This window comes from Hippocampus guttulatus, chromosome 3 (assembly GCF_054856545.1).
Source record: "Hippocampus guttulatus isolate MCC_2025c chromosome 3, RoL_Hgut_1.0, whole genome shotgun sequence".
Lineage (NCBI taxonomy): Eukaryota > Metazoa > Chordata > Actinopteri > Syngnathiformes > Syngnathidae > Hippocampus > Hippocampus guttulatus.
In genome coordinates this window covers 12,248,419-12,274,073 of record NC_141263.1, presented here as the reverse complement: position 1 = coordinate 12,274,073, position 25,655 = coordinate 12,248,419, and the positions used below count along the sequence as shown (strand labels likewise).

The window sequence follows — 25,655 nt, the reverse complement described above, 5'->3', positions numbered from 1 at the left end:
CTTTGTAGAGAGTTTTCACCGCATGTCTGTATTTTTTAGTGGTGCTAGTTCTCCAAAATCAAATGATCTTTAAACTATATCGATTTTAAAGGTTATGTTTAAAGATTATTTTCAAATTATATTAAAGCCTTTTGATATCAAAGTACAGTATGTGGTATGTTTACGGTATTAAAATAAGCAAATAAAATATATTTAGTGGAAGGTATTTGCAGGATATTACTGCATAGTACATAATAGTATTTTTAGGCCACTTTCGTAAAGTTTAATAATATCTATCTATCTATCTATCTATCTATCTATCTATCTATCTATCTATCTATCTATCTATCTATCTATCTATCTATCTCTCCACAGTATCTTACAATAATTTTTCATATTGAAACCCATGACGTACCGGTAATTAAAATTGGCCAACATTGTTGCCACGTAACTGTCATTTCGGCGCCTCCACGTGTGATAAAAGGAAATGCATGAATGAAGTCTTCAAAAAGTGACAACACAGCAGCATGCACTTTATAAAAATATGCAGAAATATTTGCTTACATTTAAGAGGTGTGTGTGTGTCATTAAAATGATAGTTTTCTCTGGTCTTTGTCTGTGCATTGACTGACGCTAAACCTTTAATTCGATTCTCCCTGCAGTATTTAAGTGGCGTCGGCGACGTGCTTAACTGCTCCTCGGGTGGTCATGAGTACGAGTCACGTGGTTTGCTATTTATCCACAAATAGTGCAGGCGCAGCATGATCTAGACAGCGGAAGGTCGTTTACGGAGTCGTGCGTATTTGTGCGTGGACGTGCAGGTGGCAAGCGATCGAGTCGAGTCGTGGACAGTTGTCGGGCTGTATCTGCTTCTGAGGCTAAAGTAGAGCTTTTGACCCAGGCGGAAATCCTAAAAAAAAGGCAAGTCTGGCAATAACACGGTGAAGACCTACTTCAGTTTGTGGATGAATCAATGCAACACAATGGAACCTGGTTATGTCATTCTGTGGTTTAACCTTCTGGACCTATGTTGGCCATTTGCGTCTACCACACTTCATTTGCATGAATGCTGCGTGAATGCAAATACAAAATAACTAATAACTCACCAAGGATGTGGATTTCGGTCTGATTTGACGATGTAAATCTTAAGCTCTGTAAATATATCTAATGCAGTTAAACCGTTTCCTACAAATACATTTTTGGCACTGTCACCAATTGAAACAGATGAAAGCAACATTAAGACCTCATTTGCTGGATTGAAACATAAAATTTGGGTAAGAATTGTTTCATTCTCGATTCAATACTGCACTTTACTTTTTGTTATGTTTTCTACCAGCTAGCAAAGGGAGACATTTCATGGGATATTCTTGGTTTATGAAAGACATTTGAAGCCCTGCTGCAAACTGATTTCAGTTTAAAAACTTCACACCGTAAAGGAACAAGCTGTGAAAGGGTTGTAAAGGCGAATGAGTACATGATCATACAACACATTTAATCAAATTAAAAGGCCTTTCAAATCATGCCTCCTTCTCCACTCGTTTTACGTCACGCTACATTCTCAGAATTGACTATCTGCAAACATTGCATGTTTGTTTGTGTTGAAACCTGTTTGTCCTCAGATGTCCCCATTTAATACTCTAAACCACAGGTGTCAAAGTCAAGGCCTGGGGACCAGATCTGTCCCGCCACATCATTTTATGATGTAGCCCGCGAAAGCAAATCAAGCATGTCAAGTTCCATGGTGCTTGCTAAAGTCTGAACCAAAATTTCAAATTGTCGTATGTAATCTGCAATAACAGTCACTTTTCTTGACTTCAGATTTTAAAACTAGTTATTCATCAAATTTTTTTGTGCGCCGTGTATGTACAGTAATATGTGGAGGGGAGTAAACATTTAGGCGGCCTGGTAGTTGAGTGGTTAGCACGTCGACTTCACGATGCAGAGGTACTGGGTTCAATTCCAGCTCCGGCCTTCCTGTGTGGAATTTGCATGTTCTCCCTGGTGGTTGCATGGGTTTTCTCCGGGTCCTCCGGTTTCCTCCCACATTCCAAAAACATGCATGGCAGGCCGATTGAACACTCTAAATTGTCTCTAGGTGAGTGCAAATGGTTGTTCGTTTCTGTGTGCCCTGCGATTGGCTGGTAATCAGTCTTCGCCTACTGCCCGAAGACAGCTGGGATAGGGTCCAGCACCACCCGTGACCCTAGTGAGGATAAAGCGGTTTGGAAAATGAATGAATGAATGAATGAATTAAACATTTATAACCCTCCAAGGGAAACTACAGTGTGGCCAATGACCAAAATGAGTTTGACACTCCTGCTCTAAACATTTGAGATCCCCGCCTAACTCTCTCCCCTTCCTGCCCGCACACCAACCACAACGCACTTGGCACACTTTCCATCTATGCCGTCATAATTCCAGATCTCGCGACGAGCCGCAGTGTGTGAGAGATCAAGCCCGGGACCGTGTGTGTGTGTGTGTGTGTGTGTGTGTGTGTGTGTGTGTGTGTGTGTGTGTGTGTGTGTGTGTGTGTGTGTGTGTGTGTGTGTGTGTGTGTGTGTGTGTGTGTGTGTGTGTGTGTGTGTGTGTGTGCGCGTGTGTGTGTGTGCGCGTGCATGTGTGCGTGCGCGTGGGTGTCCTGCTGAGCTGAAATGTCACTCTGCTACGTCTGCTAGGTCTCTTGGAACACACAGCCAAGGTGTGTGTCAGTCAGTTGCATCAAGGCCTCTTCCTATTACTTATCAGCAAAATCAGTGTTAACTTAACTCTTAACTCTGCTTGCCAGACCCAGAAGGAGTCTCCAGGCGGACGCACCGTGGCCATGTCGTCCCTCTTGCACTGCATCTCCTGCTCATCTTTCACTTTGCTCCAGCGAGGGGTCCGACAGAGGATACCAGCAAGGAGGAATTTTAGGACTTATCCTGCGTTATGGGACCAAAAGGTCAACAAAGGTAGGACAAATGGAGCTTTTATAGAAGAGAGGCCTGTGTGTTGAATCTGATTTTAGCAAGAAAGGCAAAGCCACTGACTATCATGCTACAAGTGGAGAAAAGAAAACGTCACAAATGGAAACTTTGCTGCCATGCTTTCTGTACTGCTAACATGTAAAAGGTCAGATAAAGGTGACCTGTACAAACGTTGTGCGCTGGACAATTCTCACCTAAAAATAAAGTGAGGATCCGATGTGGGCGCTGTTTTGTTGATGTTTGTAACTCAATGTTTAAAGTAGAGTTGTGCAAGTTTTCCATGGCTACTTTTCAAAGGTATTCTGCGCCGCTATCTGGATTGGAGTGGTGTAGGCCTGAGCCACGCTGGCTGAGAGCCAATCACCTGCTAATAGCGCCACCATGCCAGCGAGGTCACGGCGCCATTTATGGAGAGAAATGTTAACCTGACACTTAGTCTCTGCCATTCACATGCGGCTCTACTCTAGTGCTTGGAGAAACAACAAAAAAAAAAACCCAAACAAAAAAAAAAGCTACAGTATATTGTCGTTAAAAAGTGTCACCCACTGTACATCTGAATCTCTCAAACTTTATCCCAAGTGCTACCTAAAAAAAAAAATAGAAAAAAAACATTAGTTCATAGTTCCATGAGCCCCCCAATGAATGCTTGTTGCTCACTAGGTTTTAAATGATGACTGTCTTTGGTGAATTAACATGAATAGAGATGAGTTTGGACCTAATAAACAAGTGCCACAGAAGGAAGGAAACATATCTGTGAAAAAAAGTGGCGGAGCATCTGGAACAAAGGTGTACAAAGTCCAGCCACGTTTTATTATTGGAATTTTATAATAATAAAATTAGGTGCGAGCAGCATGAAAGGGTTGCAAGAAAAAAAAGTTGACATGTTTAGAGCGAGTGAGAGTGCCGTTTTTGAAATGAAAAATAAAATTGAATGTTTTAAGATATCAAACTTTTATTTTAAATCATTTTTTAATGTAAAAAAAGTTTCATGAAAAATGTTCACACTTTAATTACTGTAAAATTGTAAATGCATTTGAATGTCCCCAGATAACCCCATTAAAAAATATGTATATATTAAAAAAAATTAACAACACTGGATCAATTCAAGATATCACTATTTTAAATACTCTTTCAATGTAAAAAAAATGTTTTTAAAAAATCACACTTATATACAGCAAAACTGACAAATTTGACTGTCCCAACTCATGAGATCACAATTAGAAAAAAAATGCACCAAAAGCTGTGTTACACGATCACACTGTATTAGAAAAAAATGTTAAAAAAAGCAAAATGAAAATTTGTCACGTGTTTCGTAGATTAATTATAGTACAATGTTATGAAACTTTTTAATTTGATTTAGTTTCATTTAAATTGTAAATGTTGAAAGGAAGGCATTATGCAATATTTAGAACAAAAAAAAAGATATCACACTAATACTACAAACGCTTTTGCTTTGTTACAGATCAACTCAAACTGAGATTTACCCTTTTTTTCTTTAAACTGATTAGCATATGCCTGCAGCATATTGAATTGTTCAAGCAGGTCTTAAACACAAGCAGAAGTGACGCCCCTCCCCCATCCTTTTCAAGTATTTTGGGGTATGTGTGACCCTCATTGTAAAAGTTATGGACGTGTTTGCTCTAGAAAATGCTAGTATGAATCTGCACCATGACATCTGAGAAAATCTACATCAAAGTTAAAAAAAAATCAATATATATACTGTATATATCTGGTTTCGAGGTGTTCTCTACAAGGATCTGGTGGTTGGCGTTCCCAAGGAGACCTTCCAGAATGAGCGGCGCGTGGCGCTGTCACCTGCTGGGGTGCAGGCACTGGTCAAGCAAGGCTTCAACGTGAAGGTGGAGAGTGGAGCTGGTGAGGACTCAAAGTTCTCTGACCAGCAGTACAAAGATGCAGGCGCAAGCATCACTGACGTCAAAGGGGCCCTCGGATCAGACCTGGTCCTCAAGGTTCATACAGCGCTGACAGTGTACCAGTTGCATCTATATGAACCCTTACATACTTTTTTTGGTCATAATTCAAGCGCCTATGTTTTGCTGTAGGTTCGAGCACCCAGTCTGAGTGAGGCAGACCTTCTGAAGCCAATGTCCACCCTGGTGAGCTTCATATATCCAGCTCAGAATCCGGACCTGATGAAGAAGTTGTCAGAGCGGAAGAGCACAGTGTTGGCCATGGATCAAGTGCCAAGAGTCACCATCGCACAAGGCTATGATGCACTCAGCTCCATGGCCAACATTGCCGGGTGAGACCCGAGAGAAATCTGATCGATGTTGTTGGATGTACGTCTGCACAATGCAGTTTGGGCCAATAGAAATGAGTGACAAAGAGTATAATGCTTTTAGGCACGTTATGTAAGAATGGTGGTTTGACTAATTGTGCTCTATGATTGCCTAGCCGCCAGTCCAGGGTGTAACCCGCCTCTTGTCTAAAGTCAGCTGAGATAGTATTCAGTTATCTGCTTGAAATGGCATTTTTAAATCTACCCTTGTGAAAAGACAACAGAAAATAAAGGCCATTACTGCCACCTACTGGCTACTACGTTCCATTCTAGTTTCAGTGGGCCCCTTCAGCCCTGCCATAAATCGTGAAAACCTGCAACTGACACCCCCAAAAATGTTTGAAATTGCAATGCAACCAATTTCATCATAGTTCCATGACACCAAGATGCCACAAGGTGGCAGCAAAGTACTATCTTTGTCAACTGAAGCTCCTCAACCCACTTCAGCAGAAAACCTTGTCACCAAAATGTAACTAAAGCATTACTTTTGTCTAAATGAAGCTCCTCAACTCACTTCAACAGAGTTCCTTGGCACCAAGATGCCACAAGATGGTGGTGAAGCATTACTTTTGTTTAAAATTAAACTCGTTAACTCACCTTAACATAGTTCCTTGGCACCAAGATGCCACAAGATGGTGGTGAAGCATTACTTTTGTTTAAAATTAAACTCGTTAACTCACCTTAACATAGTTCCTTGGCACCAAGATGCTACAAGATGGTGGCAAAGCTCTACATTTGTGTAAATGAAGTTCCTCAACTCACTTCAACGTAATCCCTTGGCACAAAACTGTCTTAAGATGGTCCATTCCACTACTTTTGTCTAAATGAAGCCCCTCAACTCACTTCAACGGAGTTCGTTGGCACCAAGATGCTACATGATTGTGGCAAGGCACTAAATTCGTCGAAATGAAATGTCTCAACTTCAACATTTTTGATATTGTACTGCGTTTCTGTACAGGTGTACCTAATTTTGTGGCCTGTGAGTGTAAAATTAATCGACTGTGTTGTTCGAGAGGTTTTATCAGTGACCTGAGTGTCTTGGTTTGTAGGTACAAGGCTGTAGTTCTGGCTGCCAACCACTTTGGTAGATTTTTTACTGGTCAGATCACAGCGGCAGGAAAAGTACCACCAGCGAAGGTAAATTCCACATTAAAGTGTTGATTTGTGTGTTTGTGTGTGTGTGTTTTCTTATTCTAGCTCTCAAAGCTTAAATGTGCTGTCTTCAGGTTCTGGTAATTGGAGGAGGCGTAGCTGGTTTAGCAGCCGCTGGGGCAGCCAAATCAATGGGAGCGATAGTGCGAGGATTTGACACAAGGTAGACGCTCTTTGTCCACACCAGTAAACCAATTCATCGCACTAGTAGAATGACTAAGATGTACTAGTTGAACAATTGCATCTCACTACTAACTTTTTTCACCATTACGACCACTTTTAGCCAAAGAGTACGTAATTAACTTGTACTATTATACTACCGAGTACACGAGGTGTACTGGAAAAAAGACATTACAGTCGTCGTTAAGAGACAGTTGTTCTACAAGTGAGCCTTGGTGGTTCGACTAATTCACTGCGTTGTTATTGTAGGATAAAGGATATCGAATAAATATTCAGACTGCTTTTAAAAAAGCTGTTTGGGCATTGATTTGATGTCCAGCTTATGGTCTATGTACTAGTACGGTCTTTGTCCTGACTTGGAGGACAACATTGGCATACTCGTAGAATGGCTAGGGTGCACTAACATGATGAATTTGCCTCATAAGAAAAAAAAAGCAGGATTCTAGTACAGTACGTGGACCTTAAAATGGATAGCAAGGATATCGAATTAATGCCCAGTCGACTTTCCATAATTAGCGTTTGGTGTCTATCAGACCAGCAGCTTTGGAACAGTTCAAGTCGTTTGGGGCGGAGCCTTTAGAAGTGGACGTCAAAGAGTCTGGAGATGGGGTTGGTGGTTACGCCAAAGAAATGTCAAAGGAGTTCATTGAAGCTGAGATGGCGCTGTTCGCCAAGCAATGCAAAGAAGTCGACATTGTTATCAGTACCGCCCTGATTCCAGGTCAGTCACTCTGACCCTGGCACTGCATTTTGTTGTCCATCCATCCTGGTTGGCTAGCCACAAAGCAGTCCATACTTTGGTCTGCAGTGAAGCTTTTTATTGTCTTATGATTCTTGTCTTTTGTTCAGGAAAGAGGGCTCCCATTCTGATCAAGAAGGAATTTGTGGAGTCCATGAAGGATGGTTCTGTGGTGGTGGACCTGGCTTCAGAGGCAGGGGGCAACATTGAGACCACCAGGCCTGGAGAGCTGCACATTCACAAAGTGAGTTTGTGTTTTTTTTTTTCTTTTTACAGCAATTATACTCATTGAATAGGATTGGAAAGCAGTGATAGAAGCAACACAGAGGAACATGAACTAGGGAGCGTGCACAAAAACAGCAACAAGCAAGCCATTCCCCATCCAACTTATTTTGAGTTTGATGTTGGCTCCAAAAATGATTTGTGTCGAATGCATTGATTTATGCCAGCCTCAAAAGCACCATCTTCTCGAATCTAATTTGAAGAAACACAGGCATATTTTTTTCTGTCTAAATTAGCACAAAAAACATTTTCTTTTACTCACGAACAGAACTATTTACATTATTTTACCTCATTTTTACTTACCGGTATTTATTTTCCCATACGACATTTTACTTTTAGTCTTTACTGATTTATTGGGAACTACAATTTCAAACTAGCATTATAATGAATGACATAGTCTATGAGATGGTATCTCATTATTAATATGTTTCCAGCAGTGTAAAAAAAAGTGTTTCTTAATACTGGCACTAAGGGCACAATTCACATTATTATGGGCTTCCATATTTCTGCCAGTAAAAAAAAAAAAAAAGCAGGAATAGTTAAACAAAAAAAAATGCTGGGTTATAATTACAATTTACATCAAACACCAGTTACAAATCGAATTTGTTGCTATCTACTGGAAGAAAAATGATCTTTATGAAGGTATTGTGAACTTGTCCAGGTAAAGGAGTTGAATGAGTACTTCAACTTTTTTTTTCTTTTAGCTCAAGGATCTGTACTTGTACTTAAATACAGATTGCGAGTGATTTTGGCACCTCCACCAAATGCTCTGATTTTGTTTTCCTGAACAAGAACGTGACCCACATTGGCTACACGGACCTGCCCAGCCGCTTGGCCACCCAAGCCAGCACGCTCTACTCCAACAACGTCCTGAAGCTTCTGAAGGCCATCAGCCCCGACAAGGAGTACTTCTACTATGAACCCAAAGAGGACTTTGACTACGGAACAATGGACCACGTCATCCGCGGGACGCTCGTAATGAAGGTGGATTTGATTTGTAATCTATAGCTCTGCTGGCATTCATTTCCTCCTCTCGGCTATCAGACCATCTCATGCGAGTGTAGTTTGCCAAATGAGTATAAAACTCCATGCCCAACTTTGAATAGCCCACCCGTAAGAATGTTAACAAGGCCTCATAATTGGCTTTTCCAGGAATCTTTAGCTCTGACACATTGTTTCTTGAAAGCAAAGCGTGCAACCTCAATGTTGCATATCGATTCCCCCCCTCGTTAAACTAAGCATTGCTCAGGCTGCGTTACAGAGACAATTTGTTTTTCAAACCCGCTGGTAAGTAGTTCTTGATTGCTGTTTGTTCACGCTAATCTTCCAGTTTGTGTTTGGAGTACCTTCACCCTTCTGGCGAGGTCTACCAAAAAGCATGTTTCTCACGCACAACTACTGCGCTCACTATTTTGTGGTTGTAATTCTGTCATCCATTCTCACACTATTTGCATGTTTTTGGTGCGTCATCAGGATGGACAGAATATGTTCCCGGCGCCACTCCCAAAGACTGTCCCGCCAACACCCGTGAAACAGAAATCCGTGGCAGAATTGGAGGCTGAGAAAGTGGCTGCAATTTCACCCTTTAAACGCACAATGACCAACGCTGGTGTCTACACTTCAGGTTGGAAAAAGGACAGGCAAAGCCTAAAGGCCGATACTTATTCTTCTCACCACTTACCTGTGATGCTTCGTCATTCACTTCCTTGGTAGAGGCCAGAAAGTGTTGCAAGAAGTTCTGAAACATTAAACAGTTGGATATATACATTCAGATGTTTGTATCATTTAGACAAGAGGAAACATATTGGAGGATATTCTCAGAATGATGCACTTCAATTCCATTTGTGCATTTATTTGCTACTAAGGTACTAGTATGCTCTTGGTCCTCACTAGTAGGGTTACTAGGTTGTACTAGTACACCAATTACATTTAGTAGTTAGGCAATACTGCTGTGTGATACTACAAAGTGTCATTACTAGTGACATTAAAAAAAACTTCTAGTTGTCTGTACTAGTGTGCGGAAATGTTATAATTTATGTAGTTATTCATTTTAATTTGGAACACATGGGCAAATATGCCCCTCAGTGCGCTGATTTGTCATCTTAGTCAGAATACTGCATACAAGCACATGGACCTTAAGATGGATATTAAATAAACATTTTCCAGAGATTGCAGCCATGTCTTGGTTGCTTCAGGATGATCAACATTCAGCTCCACACAAACAATTCAATTCTTACGTTCAGTGAATTGAATTATGCCGATGCCTTGTTCTAATCCATGTTAACTTTATAGTGAACCCCTGCATATTCAGTTCAGCATTACTGAATTTGTCTTTTCTCAGAATGTATTTTGGGAACCAGAACCTTTTGATGTTCTTTTGCTAAACGTATTACTTTGACGCCATCTGCCCAAGCAACCATGTTGAATGGAGTGCTAATACGGTACTTGATTTGGTCAGGCCACAGATTTGTCCAATAGAAAAAAAGTGCTTTGCCACCATCAAGCAATTACAAATCTCTTAGGGTGGGTGTCAATTACTCACAAATTTTCGCTTTTCGCAGCAGGCCTCGGTCCCTGTTGCTTGCAAAGAGCGACGTTTCATTATAGACCAGTGACTTTGTATGAAATGAAGTGAAGAGCTAACGGTCAGTAGTTGACTATGATTGTTCTTTACTGACCCCTGCAGGTTTGTCCACCTGTCTGGCTCTGGGCCTCATCTCTCCTAACGCAGCGTTCACGCAAATGGTGACGACCTTCGGCCTGGCCGGGATTGTGGGCTACCACACTGTGTGGGGAGTGACACCCGCGCTACACTCGCCTTTAATGTCCGTGACAAACGCCATCTCAGGTCCCAATTTTAGCCTCGGCACTCAATATAAAAGAATTGGCCAAATTTGGAATTGGTTGGATGTTGGTTGATTTCAGTGTGTGTGCTTTTGAACAGGTCTGACAGCAGTTGGCGGTCTGGTTCTGATGGGAGGGGGTCTCACACCATCTTCGCTTCCTGAGAGTCTCGCCCTCGCTGCTGCTTTTATTTCCTCCATCAACATTGCTGGTCTGACCTTTTTCAGATTTGAACACAAATAAATGTCACTTGCCTTTTATCGAACCCACTAAATAAATGAGCGTGTCTGTTCTATCTTCAGGTGGTTTCCTGATCACCCAGCGGATGTTGGACATGTTCAAGCGCCCCACTGACCCACCTGAGTACAACTACCTGTACATGTTACCTGGAGCTGCATTTGTTGGTGGATACGGCGCATCCGTTGCAGCTGGTTACAGCATTGAACAGGTGAATGGCCAATCATTAATCACGAGTAAGACCACCAGATGCCAGCATCTTGGTGCCAATGCCCCATATTGAGTTGAGGAGTTTCATTTGGATAAAAATCAGGCTGTACTGCCATCTTGTGGCACCTTGGTGCCAAAGAACTATGTTGAAGTGAGCTGAGGGGTTTCATTTAGACCGAAGCTGTGCAATACCTCCATTTTGATGTCAATGAACTGCGTTGAAATGAGTTGAGAAGTTTGATTTCAACAAAATTATGCCTTTGCCACAATCTTGTGGCATCTATTAAAGTGACTTGAGGAGCTTCATGTAGACAAAATATTGCTTTTTTTGCCATCTTGTGGCAGCCATAGGAAATTTCAAATCTTTTTTGGGAGTGGAGTCAATTACTGAAAGACTTTTAAAATTTATAATACGAGTGGTCTCGGTCGGAGGAACACTGAAACTCGAATAGTATAGGCCAGGGCGAAGCGAAAAATAGATATTACTTGGGCGCCTTTTTGTGGCATGTTGGTGCCAAGGAACTATGTTCAAGTGAGTTGAGGAGTTTCATTTTGCCCCCAAAATTGCCTTACCGCCATCTTGTGGAAAAGGAAATATGTTGAAGTGAGAAAAAGGGTTTGATTCAGACCAAAGTATCGTTTGCCGCGATCTTATGGCATCTAGATGTGAATGAACTCCGTTGATGTCAGTTGAGGAGTTTAATTCAGAGAAAAATAGTGCTTTGCCGTCATCTTGTGATATGTATAGGCAATAGGATCTGATTTGTAGAGGCCACATTTGTCCTTTCTTTACCCCTTTTGGAACTGTTTAACATGACCTCCACCTCGAATAAAGTGGCATTTCCACCTTCATGTTCTCTCCAGTTTGCCTCGAAAAACTTAGCAATTGAAATTATTGTGGTCCTCACAAAGTTTGAGAAACTTGTTTGTGTGCGGTGTTCCTCAGATGATGTACTTGGGCTCCGGCTTGTGCTGCGTTGGTGCGCTGGCAGGCCTTTCCGCTCAGGGCACCAGTCGCCTTGGAAACGCGCTTGGCATGATGGGAGTTGCAGGGGGCATCGCCGCCACGCTAGGTGCACTCAAGCCTTCCCCGGAGCTGTTGTCTCAGATGTCATTGGCCATGGCCACCGGAGGGACATTGGGTAGGTGGCTTCCTACCTTTTAGAGAGGACGTTCTGCTGAGTGTGTGCTACAAGCTGTTTACAAACTTTGCATGACGACTGCTTTTGTGATGTTGTTCCAGAAGGCATGGCCTGATTTTTATTTGAGAAAGGGCAGCAGATGTTTGATGCCTAAAGTAAGGATTATGGACAAAGATAGAGAGAAATATGGAAAACAAGATGAGTAAAAGCTCTGCATCATCATGCTCCGCTACCAATAATTGTAATAATTCACACATGCCCCAAATGTCCCTCCTGAGACAACTGCCCCAAACTGAAATTCACACAACTTTCACATTAAATAAGTGAAATTGTCTCAGTACCTTTAGCGTACCCGATGATCTCCCACAATGATGTGTTTCGCAATCTATATTTAGTCCGAGGCACCAATTTCACGTTAGAAAAAGCTGCAGGCACAACACCAAACAAAAATGTCACAAACAGTATGAATACTTAAATAATGATGAGCTCATTACAAACAAATTCCCTTGCTCAGTTTGTAATCTTGGCCCGTTTAATTAAACACGAAGCTGGCAGCCATGGCTTATTTTGTTGTATTCATGGCAACGGGCGTATACACAGGTTTATTGTATCCTCTGCCATCTAATGGAAGAGCACTGAATTATTATGCCTGCTAGTTTACATCGTTGGCAATCAAACAAAGATATACAGTATTTGTAACTCATAAAGAACAATTTTCCGATGGATGGCGGAAGTCCAATAGGAAAAATGGGCCAAGTCGGTCTGGTCGAAAAGAATGTCATGTAAAAAAAAAATTGAAAAATAAATTAATGAGCATTTCATGAGAGAGACTGAAGCACAATGGGCAAAACACGGACTGAACGGCACTATGTGATGTCATTTAGGACAACCCCTATTTTTCTGATGTTGATCATGTCTATGCTTCTTTTCAACAATGTCCCACTTCCCTTAGTTTAACACAATTCTTGATGTTCAACTAAGTTTTTATTTTTTTTCAACAATTTTTACTTTTCCGCGAAGACGACAAAGGAAATTTGAGTTTCAACTTGGCATCTGTCTCTCTAGTTGTGAGAGTGCAAATATTCCAACAGAACACCATCATACTCGTGTTCTAATGGTCATTTCAAACACGGGGATGAAAAGTGATGTTCAGCACAACCCCTCTTGGCTTTCCTGATTTGTTTTTTTTCCGGAGGGGAAGTGGAGCAAAGGCGACTAGCATTGTTGACTGTTGTTTTGCCCTTTGAAGATCAGGCTCAATTGCTAAGAGTAGAAGAAACACAAAACAGGTGACTGGTGTTTTTCCTTTTTTTTTTTTCTTCTTCTTTGTACACTCTAAATATTGTCACACTTGCACGAGACGGTTTGTGTTAACGGCATTCGACACTCGACATTAAAGCTGAACATGTGATTGAATTCAAATCAATATTGCAATGTAGTAGAATGCAATTTTCAAATTGCAAAGGGAAAAGAAAGACGGCTTCATTTTGGTCAGTAGGCTTGATTTACTTTGTATATTTCATTTATGCACCGGTATTTATATGGTGTCTAGCTAAGTTCAGTGCTTTGGAAGTGCAGTCCATGTTTCCACATGGTTGTTTCATGAAACATTTTCCCATAAGCCTGACCTATGAATCCGAAGCAATTTTAAATAATAAAAGATGTTGTTTATTGTAATGCAAAGTAATACATTGCTTGTGTTTGTATAAAAATACATGGGAAGAGAACCTTGAAAAAAAATGTCATTATTTTCGCAATCTTGAGGGAGGATAAATGCAATTGGATTATTTTTCAAAATTGTTCAGGCCTATGGCCTCCATTTACTGGAATCTCTCTCCCTGCGTGCAGGTTTGACCATCGCCAAGCGGATCGAAATCTCCGACTTGCCTCAATTGGTGGCGGCGTTCCACAGCCTTGTGGGCCTGGCGGCAGTTCTCACCTGCGTGGCGGAGTACATGATCGAGTTCCCCCACCTCGATGCTCACCCGTCCGCCGGCGTGCTCAAGACGGTGGCCTATTTGGGCACGTACATCGGAGGTGTCACCTTTAGCGGCTCGCTGGTCGCCTATGGCAAGCTGCAAGGTACTTACCGGTAACTTGGCGTGACTGTGGCATTTGGAGAATACAGGCGCATGTTTTGAAGATCTTATGTTACATGTCTGATTACTGCTTTGCATTTTTGACATTCAAGAATCATCATAATCATTTCAACATTTTTCAGTTCCTGATTGCATCTTTGATCATTCCAAAGCCAAAATGATCCCCAAGGAAATCCAGACTTGGATTTTGACTTGGTCATGGCGGTCACATTTATTTATTGTTGGATGCTTGATTTTAACCCGTACATTCTATTCATTGTCTATGCACACATATGTTTCAGGGGAATCTTTACCAAGTGTCTACCTGAAATTATAATATATATTTTTTTACATTAATGAATGGATAAGTTAAATTGATCAATGTTTCAGAGAAAAGGTAGTCTGTTTTTTTTTTTTTTTGCTTTATGCCAATTAAAAAAAAAGATGCTACATCGGAAGTACTGCACTGATGTTTAGTACTTATGTCTCTGTGGAAATCTGTACGAACAGTTCTCAGGACGGTTTCAAACTCCCACATGAATGCCTTTCATACTAGACTGTAAAGATGCACATGTTGTACGCTTGGGCTCTTTAACGTTTCAAGATTCACCCATGACCCTTCAAAGGCCATTGAGTGCATGCTTCTGCTGGAATATGTGCAAATATGGCGGTCATACAGACGGTTCTTGGCACTGATCACGCTCCCTCTTGAATACTTATCACTGTCCCATAAAACATATTCACATTCATGGCATGTGCAGTTTCAATCATCTTTCTTGATTTAACACATACAGTACTGGTAAAACTAACATCCCGTTTTGAAGAAGTTGCGGAACAGCCACCATGTACGCAAACTTTGTCGCACCTGTACAACATAATGACATTTTGATATTTTCAGGTCAGTTTTGTCAATGTCATCAAATGGCATTTATGTACCGGTATTTATTTATTTATTGTAAATGCTGACAAATGCCAAAACTGGTCAAACCGGTATGTAAGGGTTAAGAATAATACACGGGAAGCCATCTCATGTCTCAGCGAGCACAGTGTCGATCTGATTTCTGGAATGGTGTAGTTCACAAGTGTCAAACTCAAGGCCCAGGGGCCAAATCCGGCCCGCCACGTCATATTATGTGGCCTGCGGAAGGAAATCAAGCATGTCAACTTGCATGATGCTTGCTAAAATCTCGACCAACATTTAAAATTTTCATATGTAATAAATAAGAGACACATTGTAAGTATTTTCTTGCCACCAAACCCCTCATTACAGTAACGTAAACAATAGTTGTAAAAACGTTATTATTAACTATTTTTTTTTTTTCAGTCATAACGGCCCTCCAAGGGAAATGGTAACTAAAATGTGGCCCATGACAAAAATGGGTTTGACACCCATGGTGTAGTTGATTAGTCATGTTTGTAGACACTGAAAAGAAGACTCTGTGTGACACGCATTCTTATAAGACACAGACAGACAGAGAGAGAAACTTTCTTAAATGTGTGTGACTTTTTTTTAAGGCATCCTGAACTCTGCACCTCTTCTGTTGCCCGGGCGTCACATGTTGAACGCCGGTCTTATGGCGGCGTCAATGGGAGGCATGGTGCCCTTCATGCTTAGTTCCAGCTACGGTACTGGAATGGGATGTCTACTTGGAGTATCTGGGTTGTCCACTGTTATGGTGAGTTTCCACTAAAAGGCAGTACTGTGATAATTAGTACTGTATTGAAAAGTACTCATTCAAACGTTGACAAATATTCTCATACTAGTTAATACATAACGGTGTGATTTGTGACATCACAATCCTAATATCAGCCACAGCACATCTGTTTCAGGTCTTTGTCATTTTAAATACTGTACTTGTTCTTTTTTTTTTCAAGTATTATTTGACATGTTTTGCATGTCTGCCTCACAGTCAACGGTTCTTTGTTTAATTTTCTTCTGTGACCCTTCATCGTGAAGTTTGCATGTGCTGGCATCAGTATTCTCTTTGTAGTCATTCCAGAAACATGCATGTTGGGTTAATTACGCTGTATTGTTCTTCTAGTCCTTCAGAAATCTAACCAAATGGGAGAGAGAGAGCAAGATAACTGATATAAGCCAGTGGCAAGATGCAGTACCACAAATTATGAACACATAACCCAAATGAGGAAACAGGTGTGTGCGTGTGTGGGTGCGCGCGTGCACTTGGAATCGTGTAAATTGGGAAAATAATAGCTAACTTCTCAGATAAGAGAATCTTTTTGAGACACATATTGGTGAAAATGAACTGTGCATTTTTTTTTAAGTTACAATCGTTAAAGTGAAGCTATTAGACAAGTTTAACCCTTTTACAGGCACTTTAATTTTAAGTCTCCGTATGTCTCCGAGCCAATCAAAAAAGAAAGATAATGAACACATTCTAATGAAATAGTGAAAAAAGTAGAGATGGTGGGACCGAGCCTTGACAGGAACAGCAAAAATCCACGAATATTTGATGGCCCTGACACCCCACCTCCAAAAAAAGGTTTAGAATTGCTCATACACACAAGATGGTGACAAAGAACCGCTGTTGTCAAATTGAAGCTCTTCAGCTCACCTCAATGTAGTCCCTTAGCAACAAGATGGTAGCAAAACATTACTTTTGTCTAACTGAAGCTCCTCAACTCACTTCAACATAGTTGCTTGGCAACAAGATGGCTACAGTGCCATCTTGTGGCATGTTGGTATCAAGAAATGATGTTGAACGGAGGTGAAGTTTCATTGAGACAACAAAAAGTGCTATTCTTCAATCTTATAGCACCTTGTGGCCACAGAACAATGTTAAAGTGGTTCATTTTGACAATATTGGTGCTTTTCCACAATCTTGGAACATTTTTGTGTGAAGGTGATATGCCAATAGTGAAGAGAATTCAGGAGTTGCATTTCGACAGAGTGTTTTGCAGTCATATTGTGAAGCGAATTTAGGAGCTTGATTCCACCAAAGTCAAATTTCTTGTGTGTTTTCAACATAATAGGCCAGTAATGATGATTCTGAATCAGATTGAGACAAATGTAGTGCTTTGTAATGATCTTTTGGCATCTTGGTGATACAGAACTCTGAGTCAAGGAGCTTCATTTAGTCAAAAGTAGTGCTTTGCTGGCATCTATAAACAATTTGAAACCTTTTTAGGAGGGGCGTCCATTACTCACGGAATAAAGCATTCCTTTCATTGAGCTGCAAACCATTTTTCCTGCTTTGGCCGGAGCACAAAAACTGAATGTTGCATCATATGTACAGTACGTACAGGTATATGTGCGGTTTACTCAAGACATTTTGAAAAGGTTTTTATATATGATACACACACACTTTCTTCAACCTTCCTTCCTTCAGCACTCTTGGAAACGTGAACATCGACATGTCGGGTTGGTCTTAGCATAAGTTCTATTGTGCTTCGTCATGACAGGGTGTCACTCTGACAGCAGCCATCGGAGGTGCAGACATGCCAGTGGTCATCACGGTATTGAACAGCTACTCTGGCTGGGCCCTCTGTGCTGAAGGCTTCCTCCTGGACAACAATCTCATGACCATCGTTGGCGCTTTGATCGGCTCCTCTGGCGCAATCCTCTCTTACATCATGTGTGTGGTGAGTACACAAAAAACACTCATACTCTGTACTTTAAATACATATACAGTACATACCGGCATAACAAAAGTACAAGTACTGATTCAGCGTCTGGACTTAAAGGCATATAAAAGTAATGAGCCAAAATTGACAGAGTGAGGAGTAGAAAGTACAGCTGTGCTGTAAAATGGATGGAAGAAAAACATTTCGGACACAAGTATACTTCCCACCGCTGTTGAAATCCCGGTGATTACGTTTGTCGCCTCTTCCAAGGCGATGAACCGCTCCCTGCCCAATGTGATCCTGGGTGGCTATGGCACCACCACTACAGCGGGTGGCAAACCCATGGAGATTGTTGGCACCCACACGGAAGTCAACGTGGACCAGACCATCGACATAATCAAGGAAGCCAACAGCATCATCATCACGCCAGGTACAAGAACTTTATAAGTGTATACAACCACTGTTTACTGGTTCTTACATTTTGTTTTTGGTGCTTGCATTCAGTTTCTAGCGCTCGCCGTAGATCTATTTGGTTCTTTTTGTTTTTAAGTCGCAGTCACAAGACACACAGGCGATATGATTCCGTTAAAATGAATTGCACATACTCAAGGTCATATTTCTCCAAACATTAAGTAATGCAATATAATTTATTATGCTAAGAACAACCCAATTTGTATATCTATCTATCACAAAGAGTAACTTTGGATCCACATGGTTGCTATTTGCTTAGTTATAGTTTTTTTTGCACACAAACCATGGACAGATGTGCGGTCCTCACATAGGGGTTTGATTTGCAGAAACAGTGTCAAGTCAAACTGATGCCCTACGTACTGACAAAGTCGAGGCTGGAAAATAAATGGTTCTGAGGAAAATGAATGCTCTAATTCGAAGGTGGTAATGTCTGCCCGTGTTGACATTCACACTACGACAAACACATTTCAGCTGTGACCACTGTGAATTAAATACACCCAGCAATAGGATGGATGGAGTCAAGATTATTATTATTAATTATTCTTCATCTACTTTGGCTTCACGCGTGCCTTTTTGCATGTATGTAGGTTGGGGGTTGTGCGCAGCAAAAGCCCAGTATCCGATTGCAGACATGGTGAAGATGCTGAAGGAACAAGGCAAGAGTGTCCGGTAACTGTCAGCACATTTGCTCAAATGTTCTCTTGAAATTGACAAATAAATGATACAATGTAAATGAATTTTTTTTGTCCCCCCCTTGCTCAGGTTTGGCATCCATCCAGTGGCTGGACGTATGCCAGGCCAGCTGAACGTGCTCTTGGCTGAAGCCGGTGTACCGTATGATGTCGTATTGGAGATGGATGAGATCAATGAAGACTTTCCAGGTAAGCATTTTCCTGGAATACAAAAAGGGGAGACCGTCACTTTAGCCACGAGGTGTTGAGGAAAATTACAAGAAATTAACTCCCACGCCATACGCTTACTTCACTTTCATCAGCCTGCTGTTGATGTGACATGCAATAATTTGGCATACACTCTGAAACACATGCTTGTATTTATGATGACGCTTTATGGTGCTGCGGAATTCTTTCTTAGGGCTTTTCAAAGCAAGTGGTTTTTTGGAGGATTTTTTTTTTTTTTGGTCTCGTGTGATCACGTGTAAATGTCTGTGGCCCGCAGAGACCGACCTGACGCTGGTCATCGGTGCCAACGACACAGTGAATTCTGCTGCTCAAGAGGATCCGAACTCTATAATTGCCGGCATGCCTGTCCTGGAGGTTTGGAAGTCCAAACAGGTTCGTCCATCTTTAGATTTGAATGATACAGTGAATCCCTAATATTACAGGAAATTAAAAAGAGCAAACAACTGACAAAAAAAAAAAGCTGCCAGAAGTTTACTCCCAAACTAATTCTTGAGAATTACCGTATTTCCCACACTATAAGATGCACCTAAAACCATTTACTCAAAAGCCGACAGTGCACCTTGTAGTCCAATGTGCCTTATATATGGATCAATATTCTGATTTCTTGGACGTAGTATTTTAAATGTTGTGGAAAGCGCATTGTTACAGCTGTTGTGAAAGCTCTATATAAAGATGTAGTGTATTCCCTTTAGCGTAGCTCTATCTAGTGCAGGGGTGTCAAACTCATTTTTGTCACGGACCACATCATAGCTATGGTTTCGTACAGAGGGCCGTTAGAACTATGAACCCAAATTCATGTAGAACGTCTCATACTACTTGTAGGCTTCATGACAAATTGGTGAATAACTAGTTTTGAAATCAGAGGCCAATAAAAAGTATTTTTTTTCCCAAATATTATCACATTTATTTTAAAACTGCTTGCAATATCTCAACGTTTTAAAAAGTGAAGACAGTAAGCAATTTTGGTATTTCAGCAAGAAACATGAAGTGGATGCACATAATTTCCTTTGGTGGGCCACATAAAATGATGTGGTGGGCCAGAACTGGCCCCTGGGCCTTAGGTTTGACACCTGTGATCTAGTGGATGCATAACGCCACCGCAGCCACTATTGTGGCTTCTATTCTATGCGCCTTATAATGCACCGCACCCTATATATGAAAACAGTTTTAAAATAGGCCATTCATTGAAAGTGCGGCCTTAAAGTGTGGAAAATACGATACATGTTCTGTATTGAAAACAGCCACATAACGTTGTCTTAAAGTTTGCTTGCTTAACTCGAACACCGAATGGGAAAATCCAGCAAACGGATAGCATCTTTGTTTGGTGATACAAACCTTGAAGAAATGGATATTTGAACACACACGTGGACATAACTATACATAGGCATACCTGTCAACTCATACGGTTTAGCCATAGTTCATACGGATTTTGTGGTGAATCTTTCGTATATGGCCGTATCGCACAAATCATACGGATTCTGAAAATGTCCTTTTTTTTCCCCCTAACAGGTAGTTCCGTTTGCTTTTGCCCAGAATGGTGCTAGTCTACTCGAATGCTTTCATTTCCAAAGTAATATGAATTGATGCTGTAACTTCGAGCCGATGGGCAGCATTTGGAGTTGGTGAAAAAAGTAACGCAGGAATACAACTCTGAACACAGTAATGCCACTAAGTAGAATGATGATTAGACATTAACCATTGTATTATGGATATCTACAATAAATATCATTGAAAATTTCGTGGGGTTTTTTCTGCCGTTATTTTGACATATAAAATGCTTTGGTATGTTATAAGGATTTTTTTGGTAGTTTATACAGGTTGGCGCTCCGAAAAGTTGACAGGTATGCATAGGCATATAATTTTTATCCGCAATGAGGAATAATTAATATTACTACAGCTTGTTGAGAAGCCGAGATCAGCTCCTTGTACAGAATAACCATATGGCTGTATTCTGCCCCCAAGTTACATGAGACTGAAGCAAAACGTGGCAATTATTTGCAATCTATTTAATCCTGTCATTTCTGTATGTTTTCATACTGTACAATATTGTATTGATTTCAGTGAGAAAATATTATTTTAGGTGCTTTACAGTTACAGCCGTGGTCCTAAAAAACGAATGCTCATTTCCAAAGATATGACTGTATAGATTTTGACTATATTTGACATTCGTCAGACAACTTTTTCAAACTTTTCTGTAGGTGATCGTGATGAAGCGGACCTTGGGTGTCGGCTATGCTGCAGTGGATAACCCCATTTTCTACAAGGCCAACACATCCATGTTGCTGGGAGACGCCAAGAAGACATGTGACAGCCTTCAAGCAAAGATTAGGGAGATGTTCTACTAGGCCCCCCCACCATCAGCTGACTGACCACATGTAAGACCTTGGTACAAAATACATGTCTTGGTTTCCATCCCCAGCATTGGCTTAGGATACTTAAGTCTGCATCAAATGAAATGGATGAGCTAATATGTACAATAGTAGATGAGATTTAATGAGAGGAGAAAAAGTAAAGCCTTGTGTACTGGTTTGTAAATAAAGCTATTTAAATGTACCGTATGACTCCTATTGTACTGCTTTTTCAAGTGAAATAACCAATCCTTTTCAGGGAGCTACACAACCGCGACTATCATTCTGCTTTTGGTGTTTTCACTTGAAAGATGAAAAACACACATTGAGTAGGGGGTTTGTATTTATTATTTAAGGCCAACTTGACAGCCAGCACGTATGTGGAGCGGGTCTTTAGGCTGCTGTTTAAAGCATGTCATTCTTGACCATTAGTGTATGACGGTGAGGGTTGGTCCAATACGACAGCAAACGTGTCAACTGGGGTTTTGTGCTGCCACTGCTGCTTTAGTTGTCACGCCCGGCAATGACGTGATGGGAGATATTCTGGCCAAACTGATGTTTTTGCAGCTCAAATGTGTCGGAATAAGAAAGATGCTCGAGGAAATGACAAACATTTTTCCAGGGCGTAGTCGAGCTATTTGACAGTTGACAGTTAAGAGGTGCACGGTTTCAGCACATTGAGTGGACACGCCCACAGCTTTTTCAGATGCCGTATTGTAGATACTTGGAAGTATTTTTAATCATTCAAATTCAGCAGTGCAGTATTGTTGACAAAACCACTGTGGTGTGTCAAATTTACAAGACATTAATTTTCACTTTACAGGGACTTTAAGACTTTTGTATGTTTTGTGACTGTCAGCTAACATATTAGCATTAGCTTAGTTACTTTTTTTATTTTTTTACATTGCACCTTGTATGCATTTAACAAATGATCCTAAATGCTCGAACAAATGTTAAATTTCCCCCTCCAAAATCAAACTTAAAAATTGAACTCTATTCGGATTTACAGCCGCCTTTCAGTCTCCTGCTGTTTTTTTCTCTCCTGGGCTTGCTTCCTTCCAGCCTCCTTCGACTTGTTGACGACTGTGTGCAGGTAAGAGTAGAAGAAGAGAAGGTTGTCGTACTCTCCGCTATACTCTTGAGCGAGACACTGCTCATGGAAGTCCTTGAGGAAATAATAAATGGCTTCGATCGTTGCCAGGTAAGTCTCTGGTTTTCCCTTCTGAGAGCGCCAGAAGCACGTTTTCCTAGCCCTCAGCTCAACCTGGAGCAGGTCTGAAATGTCACAGCAGAGGGTGGCCATATCAAACTGTTGGGTGAACTTTCCAGGCCCGTTAAAATAAATAAATAAACAAACAAATCGAGGAGTACCTTGTAGTCTCTCATCTGTGCTGATTTTGTTGGTCTGGTTCCATGTGCTGTCGATGAAGACCACCCTCTGGAGGGGATGCGCCCTGGATTCGCAGCCCTTTATTTCATCTGAGGCCCCTGACCCCGGATTCTCTGTAGAATGTGCGGCGGCTGGCGAGTTCTCTATCTTCCGTCTCTTTACCCAGGGGCCACGTGACCTGCTGTCAGTCCTCTCATGCAAACACTGTATCATGTCTTGTACTGTGACAGCACCTGGACCAGGGAACACCAACACAACCTGGTGGCAGAAGAAGTGAGATCACTTGAAAGCAGAATGTATGAAGTGACGCCGAGTATTCCACAGACTGGTAAAAGTTCCAACTGTTTCCTAATCTGCAAACAATGCAGGTATTTTGTTTGTTTTGGGTTTTTTGTACGACACACTTGCATAAGTTCCAAATCAAGAAAATACATGACCATGACTTAATGCAAGGGGGTCCAAAATTCATGAGTACATTCTTTTTCTAAATCATTCAGACCTATCATTTAAACATCCATTAAGAAAATAAAAACCATCACAGACCTACGAGGATTAGCAAACATGTAATGTGTAGCTTGAATAAGTGTGACCATCATGAAGGTTCAAGTGCATTCAATCAAAAGACACTTGAGCTAACCTTGTCTTGATCATACTCGGGAATGCTAGGGTACATGTAAATGGTGATGTCACTGGGCGCTAGGATTTTCGCATGAACTGCAGTGCTCTTGCCATCCGTCTCGTTGGGATGTTTGATGATGTCTATCTTTACTGGAAGCTATATGCAGAAAACAAAACACATCAAACAGAACACTTAATAAAACTGGCATAGCCATCACAAAGTATTAAACCCAAGGCCGAAAAGAACAAACAAACCCAAACCTTTATACTGACCTTGACGATGGGGATTTCTTGCAGACTGACGTCCACTAATAAGCAGCATGTGTAGCAGAAGAACATCCTTGATCCTCCGCATTTAACACATTTCGACCTGCCCCTCTGCTGCGCTTTCTCCAGCACGGTGTGCGATGCCAATTTCAGTCCTTGAAGTGGCTGCTTGGACAGCTCGAGAGTGTGTGCTGAATCGCTGGAGCCTTCGTCCAAGCTGCTCATGCTTGCTCGTGTTTAATGTTGACAGTCCAGATGAGAGAATGTGGACCAGATATTAATAGCTGCGTAAAAGGGACACATTTTGGCTTGAGTTAAGAGATTTGTATTTTTCACATTTTGAATAAGATAACCAATGTTGTGATCCTGGAGGGCCGCTTTCCTGCATGTTTTCCAAGTCTCCCTGTTGCAACACACCTGATTCAAATGATCAGGTTCAATGTCAGGCTTGCGCAGAGCTTGCTGATGATCTGATCATTTGAATCAGGTGTGTTGCAACAGGGAGACTTGGAAAACATGCAGGGCAGCGGCCCTCCAGGACCTGAGTTTGACACCTATGAGTTAAGAGATTTGTATTTTTCACATTTTGAATAAGATAACCAATGTTTTGGTCCCTTAATGCTCGCAACAATAAGGGATATTAATCACAGGCAGATTATTTGAGTATTTTACAATACTTTGTTCTTCAATATTCTCTTAACTTTACAAAAGAGAGAAATCTGAAAAAGAAATTCTACAACAGGAATGCGCACAAGTCGTTTTCTCAATAGTAAAGTGTACCAGTGTGAAGATAAGTCGTGGATAGGCAAAAGTGGAGACACTTTTGCAGTCTGGTCGTCCTACTCGTCCGTATACAAATGATCAAATGGGTATCCAGAATATCCATCTAAAGGTTCGCGAACTAGTAAGCTCTTTGTCCTCACTCAGACACGAGGCATACTAAAACAACTACGTTAGAAGTGCGGCAAAACTGCACTAGTTGACAACTGGTACTGCTGGTGACGTAAAATTCGACTCACGGTAGTTTTGCAGCCAAAACCAAACAGTATTTCGTATAACCGTACGTATACCGTCAACGTACGTATACCGTGTGAATGTTGCTCAAAATATAACGTGGAATGTGTACATACACGCCAAACAGGCTGTTAGCTGATGCGTGGAAACGCGCGTTTATGTTGATCTGTGCGTGCCCTCACTCCTCAGTCAAGTGCGTTTCACTTACTGGTCACACACACCACTCAATTAGGAGGTCAAGTCAAGAAATTGTGTTTTTAACAGCTCCTTCGGTTACAGCAACGTTTTTCCGGTTTGCAACGATCATAAGTAGAGCCTCCATGGAGCAGTATCTTTCGTAAACGGCGCCGCCATATTGGATGTGTAAAGTGGAGCGATCCCTCATTCATTTGCAACGATCATAAAAAGAGCCTCCTTGGAGCAATATCGTTTGTAAACGGCGCCGCCATATTGGATGTGGAAAGTGGAGTGATCGGTGAAGATCCCTCATTCATTTGTTGTTGGAAATGTAGCACTCGTTTCACAGTTGAAGCTAAATTTCGTGGAACTAAAACGGAAAACTTTCCTTTATGCGAATACATTTTGCTGATTTTTTTGCTTAGTACCATGACGAAATAACATCGAAATAATTATTACAATATATATTTGTAATCGTCACATTACAGTTTATACACGTATTTGCTTGTTTGTTTGGTTGGTTAGTTTTGCTGCGTATCTGTTTTCCAAATATAGAAAATTTTTGAATAGCCTTAAGTTTGTAGGATGTCGGTGTAGTTCAAGACTTGCATTTCTTTTGGGCAAATCTACCACATTCAATATGGCGAACGTGTTAACGTGACCCAAGTGGAGGATGCCTGAGTTTGTAACTTGAAGCTTGTGACTACGGGGGACAGGAGGTGCCAAACACTACGTTGGATAATGGTTTTACAATCAGTGT

At 41.2% G+C, this 25,655-nt stretch overlaps 2 protein-coding genes across 5 annotated transcripts; one reads left to right on the top strand and one right to left on the bottom strand.

Moving 5' to 3' along the window:
• The first annotated feature begins 725 nt into the window (after positions 1–725).
• nnt2 (nicotinamide nucleotide transhydrogenase 2) lies at positions 726–21,634 on the top strand. 2 transcript variants are annotated; one of them, XM_086106820.1, is made up of 22 exons: positions 726–900; positions 2,765–2,930; positions 4,686–4,915; positions 5,009–5,208; positions 6,294–6,381; positions 6,471–6,559; positions 7,110–7,297; positions 7,426–7,559; positions 8,390–8,581; positions 9,071–9,221; positions 10,284–10,445; positions 10,542–10,652; positions 10,744–10,889; positions 11,835–12,030; positions 13,879–14,112; positions 15,624–15,784; positions 17,529–17,708; positions 17,961–18,120; positions 18,749–18,830; positions 18,924–19,042; positions 19,338–19,453; positions 21,280–21,634. In XM_086106820.1, exons 2-22 carry the CDS (start codon positions 2,801–2,803, stop codon positions 21,424–21,426), a joined length of 3,216 nt encoding a protein of 1,071 aa, XP_085962946.1. In that variant the 5' UTR covers positions 726–900; positions 2,765–2,800; the 3' UTR covers positions 21,427–21,634. The 2 variants fall into 2 exon arrangements, with proteins under 2 accessions (XP_085962946.1, XP_085962947.1); XM_086106821.1 differs by lacking the exon at positions 726–900 and adding an exon at positions 2,440–2,677.
• Positions 21,623–25,060, bottom strand: dtwd1 (DTW motif tRNA-uridine aminocarboxypropyltransferase 1). Of its 3 annotated transcripts, none has more exons than XM_086106823.1 (5): positions 24,835–25,060; positions 23,711–23,988; positions 23,457–23,594; positions 22,801–23,077; positions 21,623–22,704 (listed from the first exon to the last, which is right to left on the bottom strand). In XM_086106823.1, the coding sequence occupies exons 2-5, from the start codon at positions 23,927–23,929 to the stop codon at positions 22,433–22,435; spliced, it is 906 nt and encodes a 301-aa protein (XP_085962949.1). In that variant the 5' UTR covers positions 23,930–23,988; positions 24,835–25,060; the 3' UTR covers positions 21,623–22,432. The 3 variants fall into 3 exon arrangements, with proteins under 3 accessions (XP_085962949.1, XP_085962948.1, XP_085962950.1); XM_086106822.1 differs by having other exon boundaries at positions 24,927–25,060; XM_086106824.1 differs by lacking the exon at positions 24,835–25,060 and adding an exon at positions 24,485–24,650.
• Positions 25,061–25,655: the final 595 nt, after the last annotated feature.

Excerpts from the sequence above, each read along its gene's own strand:
- dtwd1 (XM_086106823.1), bottom strand. The coding sequence starts at position 23,929 with ATGAGCAGCTTGGACGAAGGCTCCAGCGATTCAGCACACACTCTCGAG. Across the intron at positions 23,078-23,456 it reads CCGAGTATGATCAAGACAAG|GTTGTGTTGGTGTTCCCTGG; the intron begins GTTAGCTCAAGT and ends TTCTGCCACCAG. Across the intron at positions 22,705-22,800 it reads CACAGATGAGAGACTACAAG|ACCTGCTCCAGGTTGAGCTG; the intron begins GTACTCCTCGAT and ends GTGACATTTCAG.
- nnt2 (XM_086106820.1), top strand. The coding sequence starts at position 2,801 with ATGTCGTCCCTCTTGCACTGCATCTCCTGCTCATCTTTCACTTTGCTC. Across the intron at positions 7,560-8,389 it reads GAGAGCTGCACATTCACAAA|AACGTGACCCACATTGGCTA; the intron begins GTGAGTTTGTGT and ends TTCCTGAACAAG. Across the intron at positions 12,031-13,878 it reads GGCCACCGGAGGGACATTGG|GTTTGACCATCGCCAAGCGG; the intron begins GTAGGTGGCTTC and ends CCCTGCGTGCAG.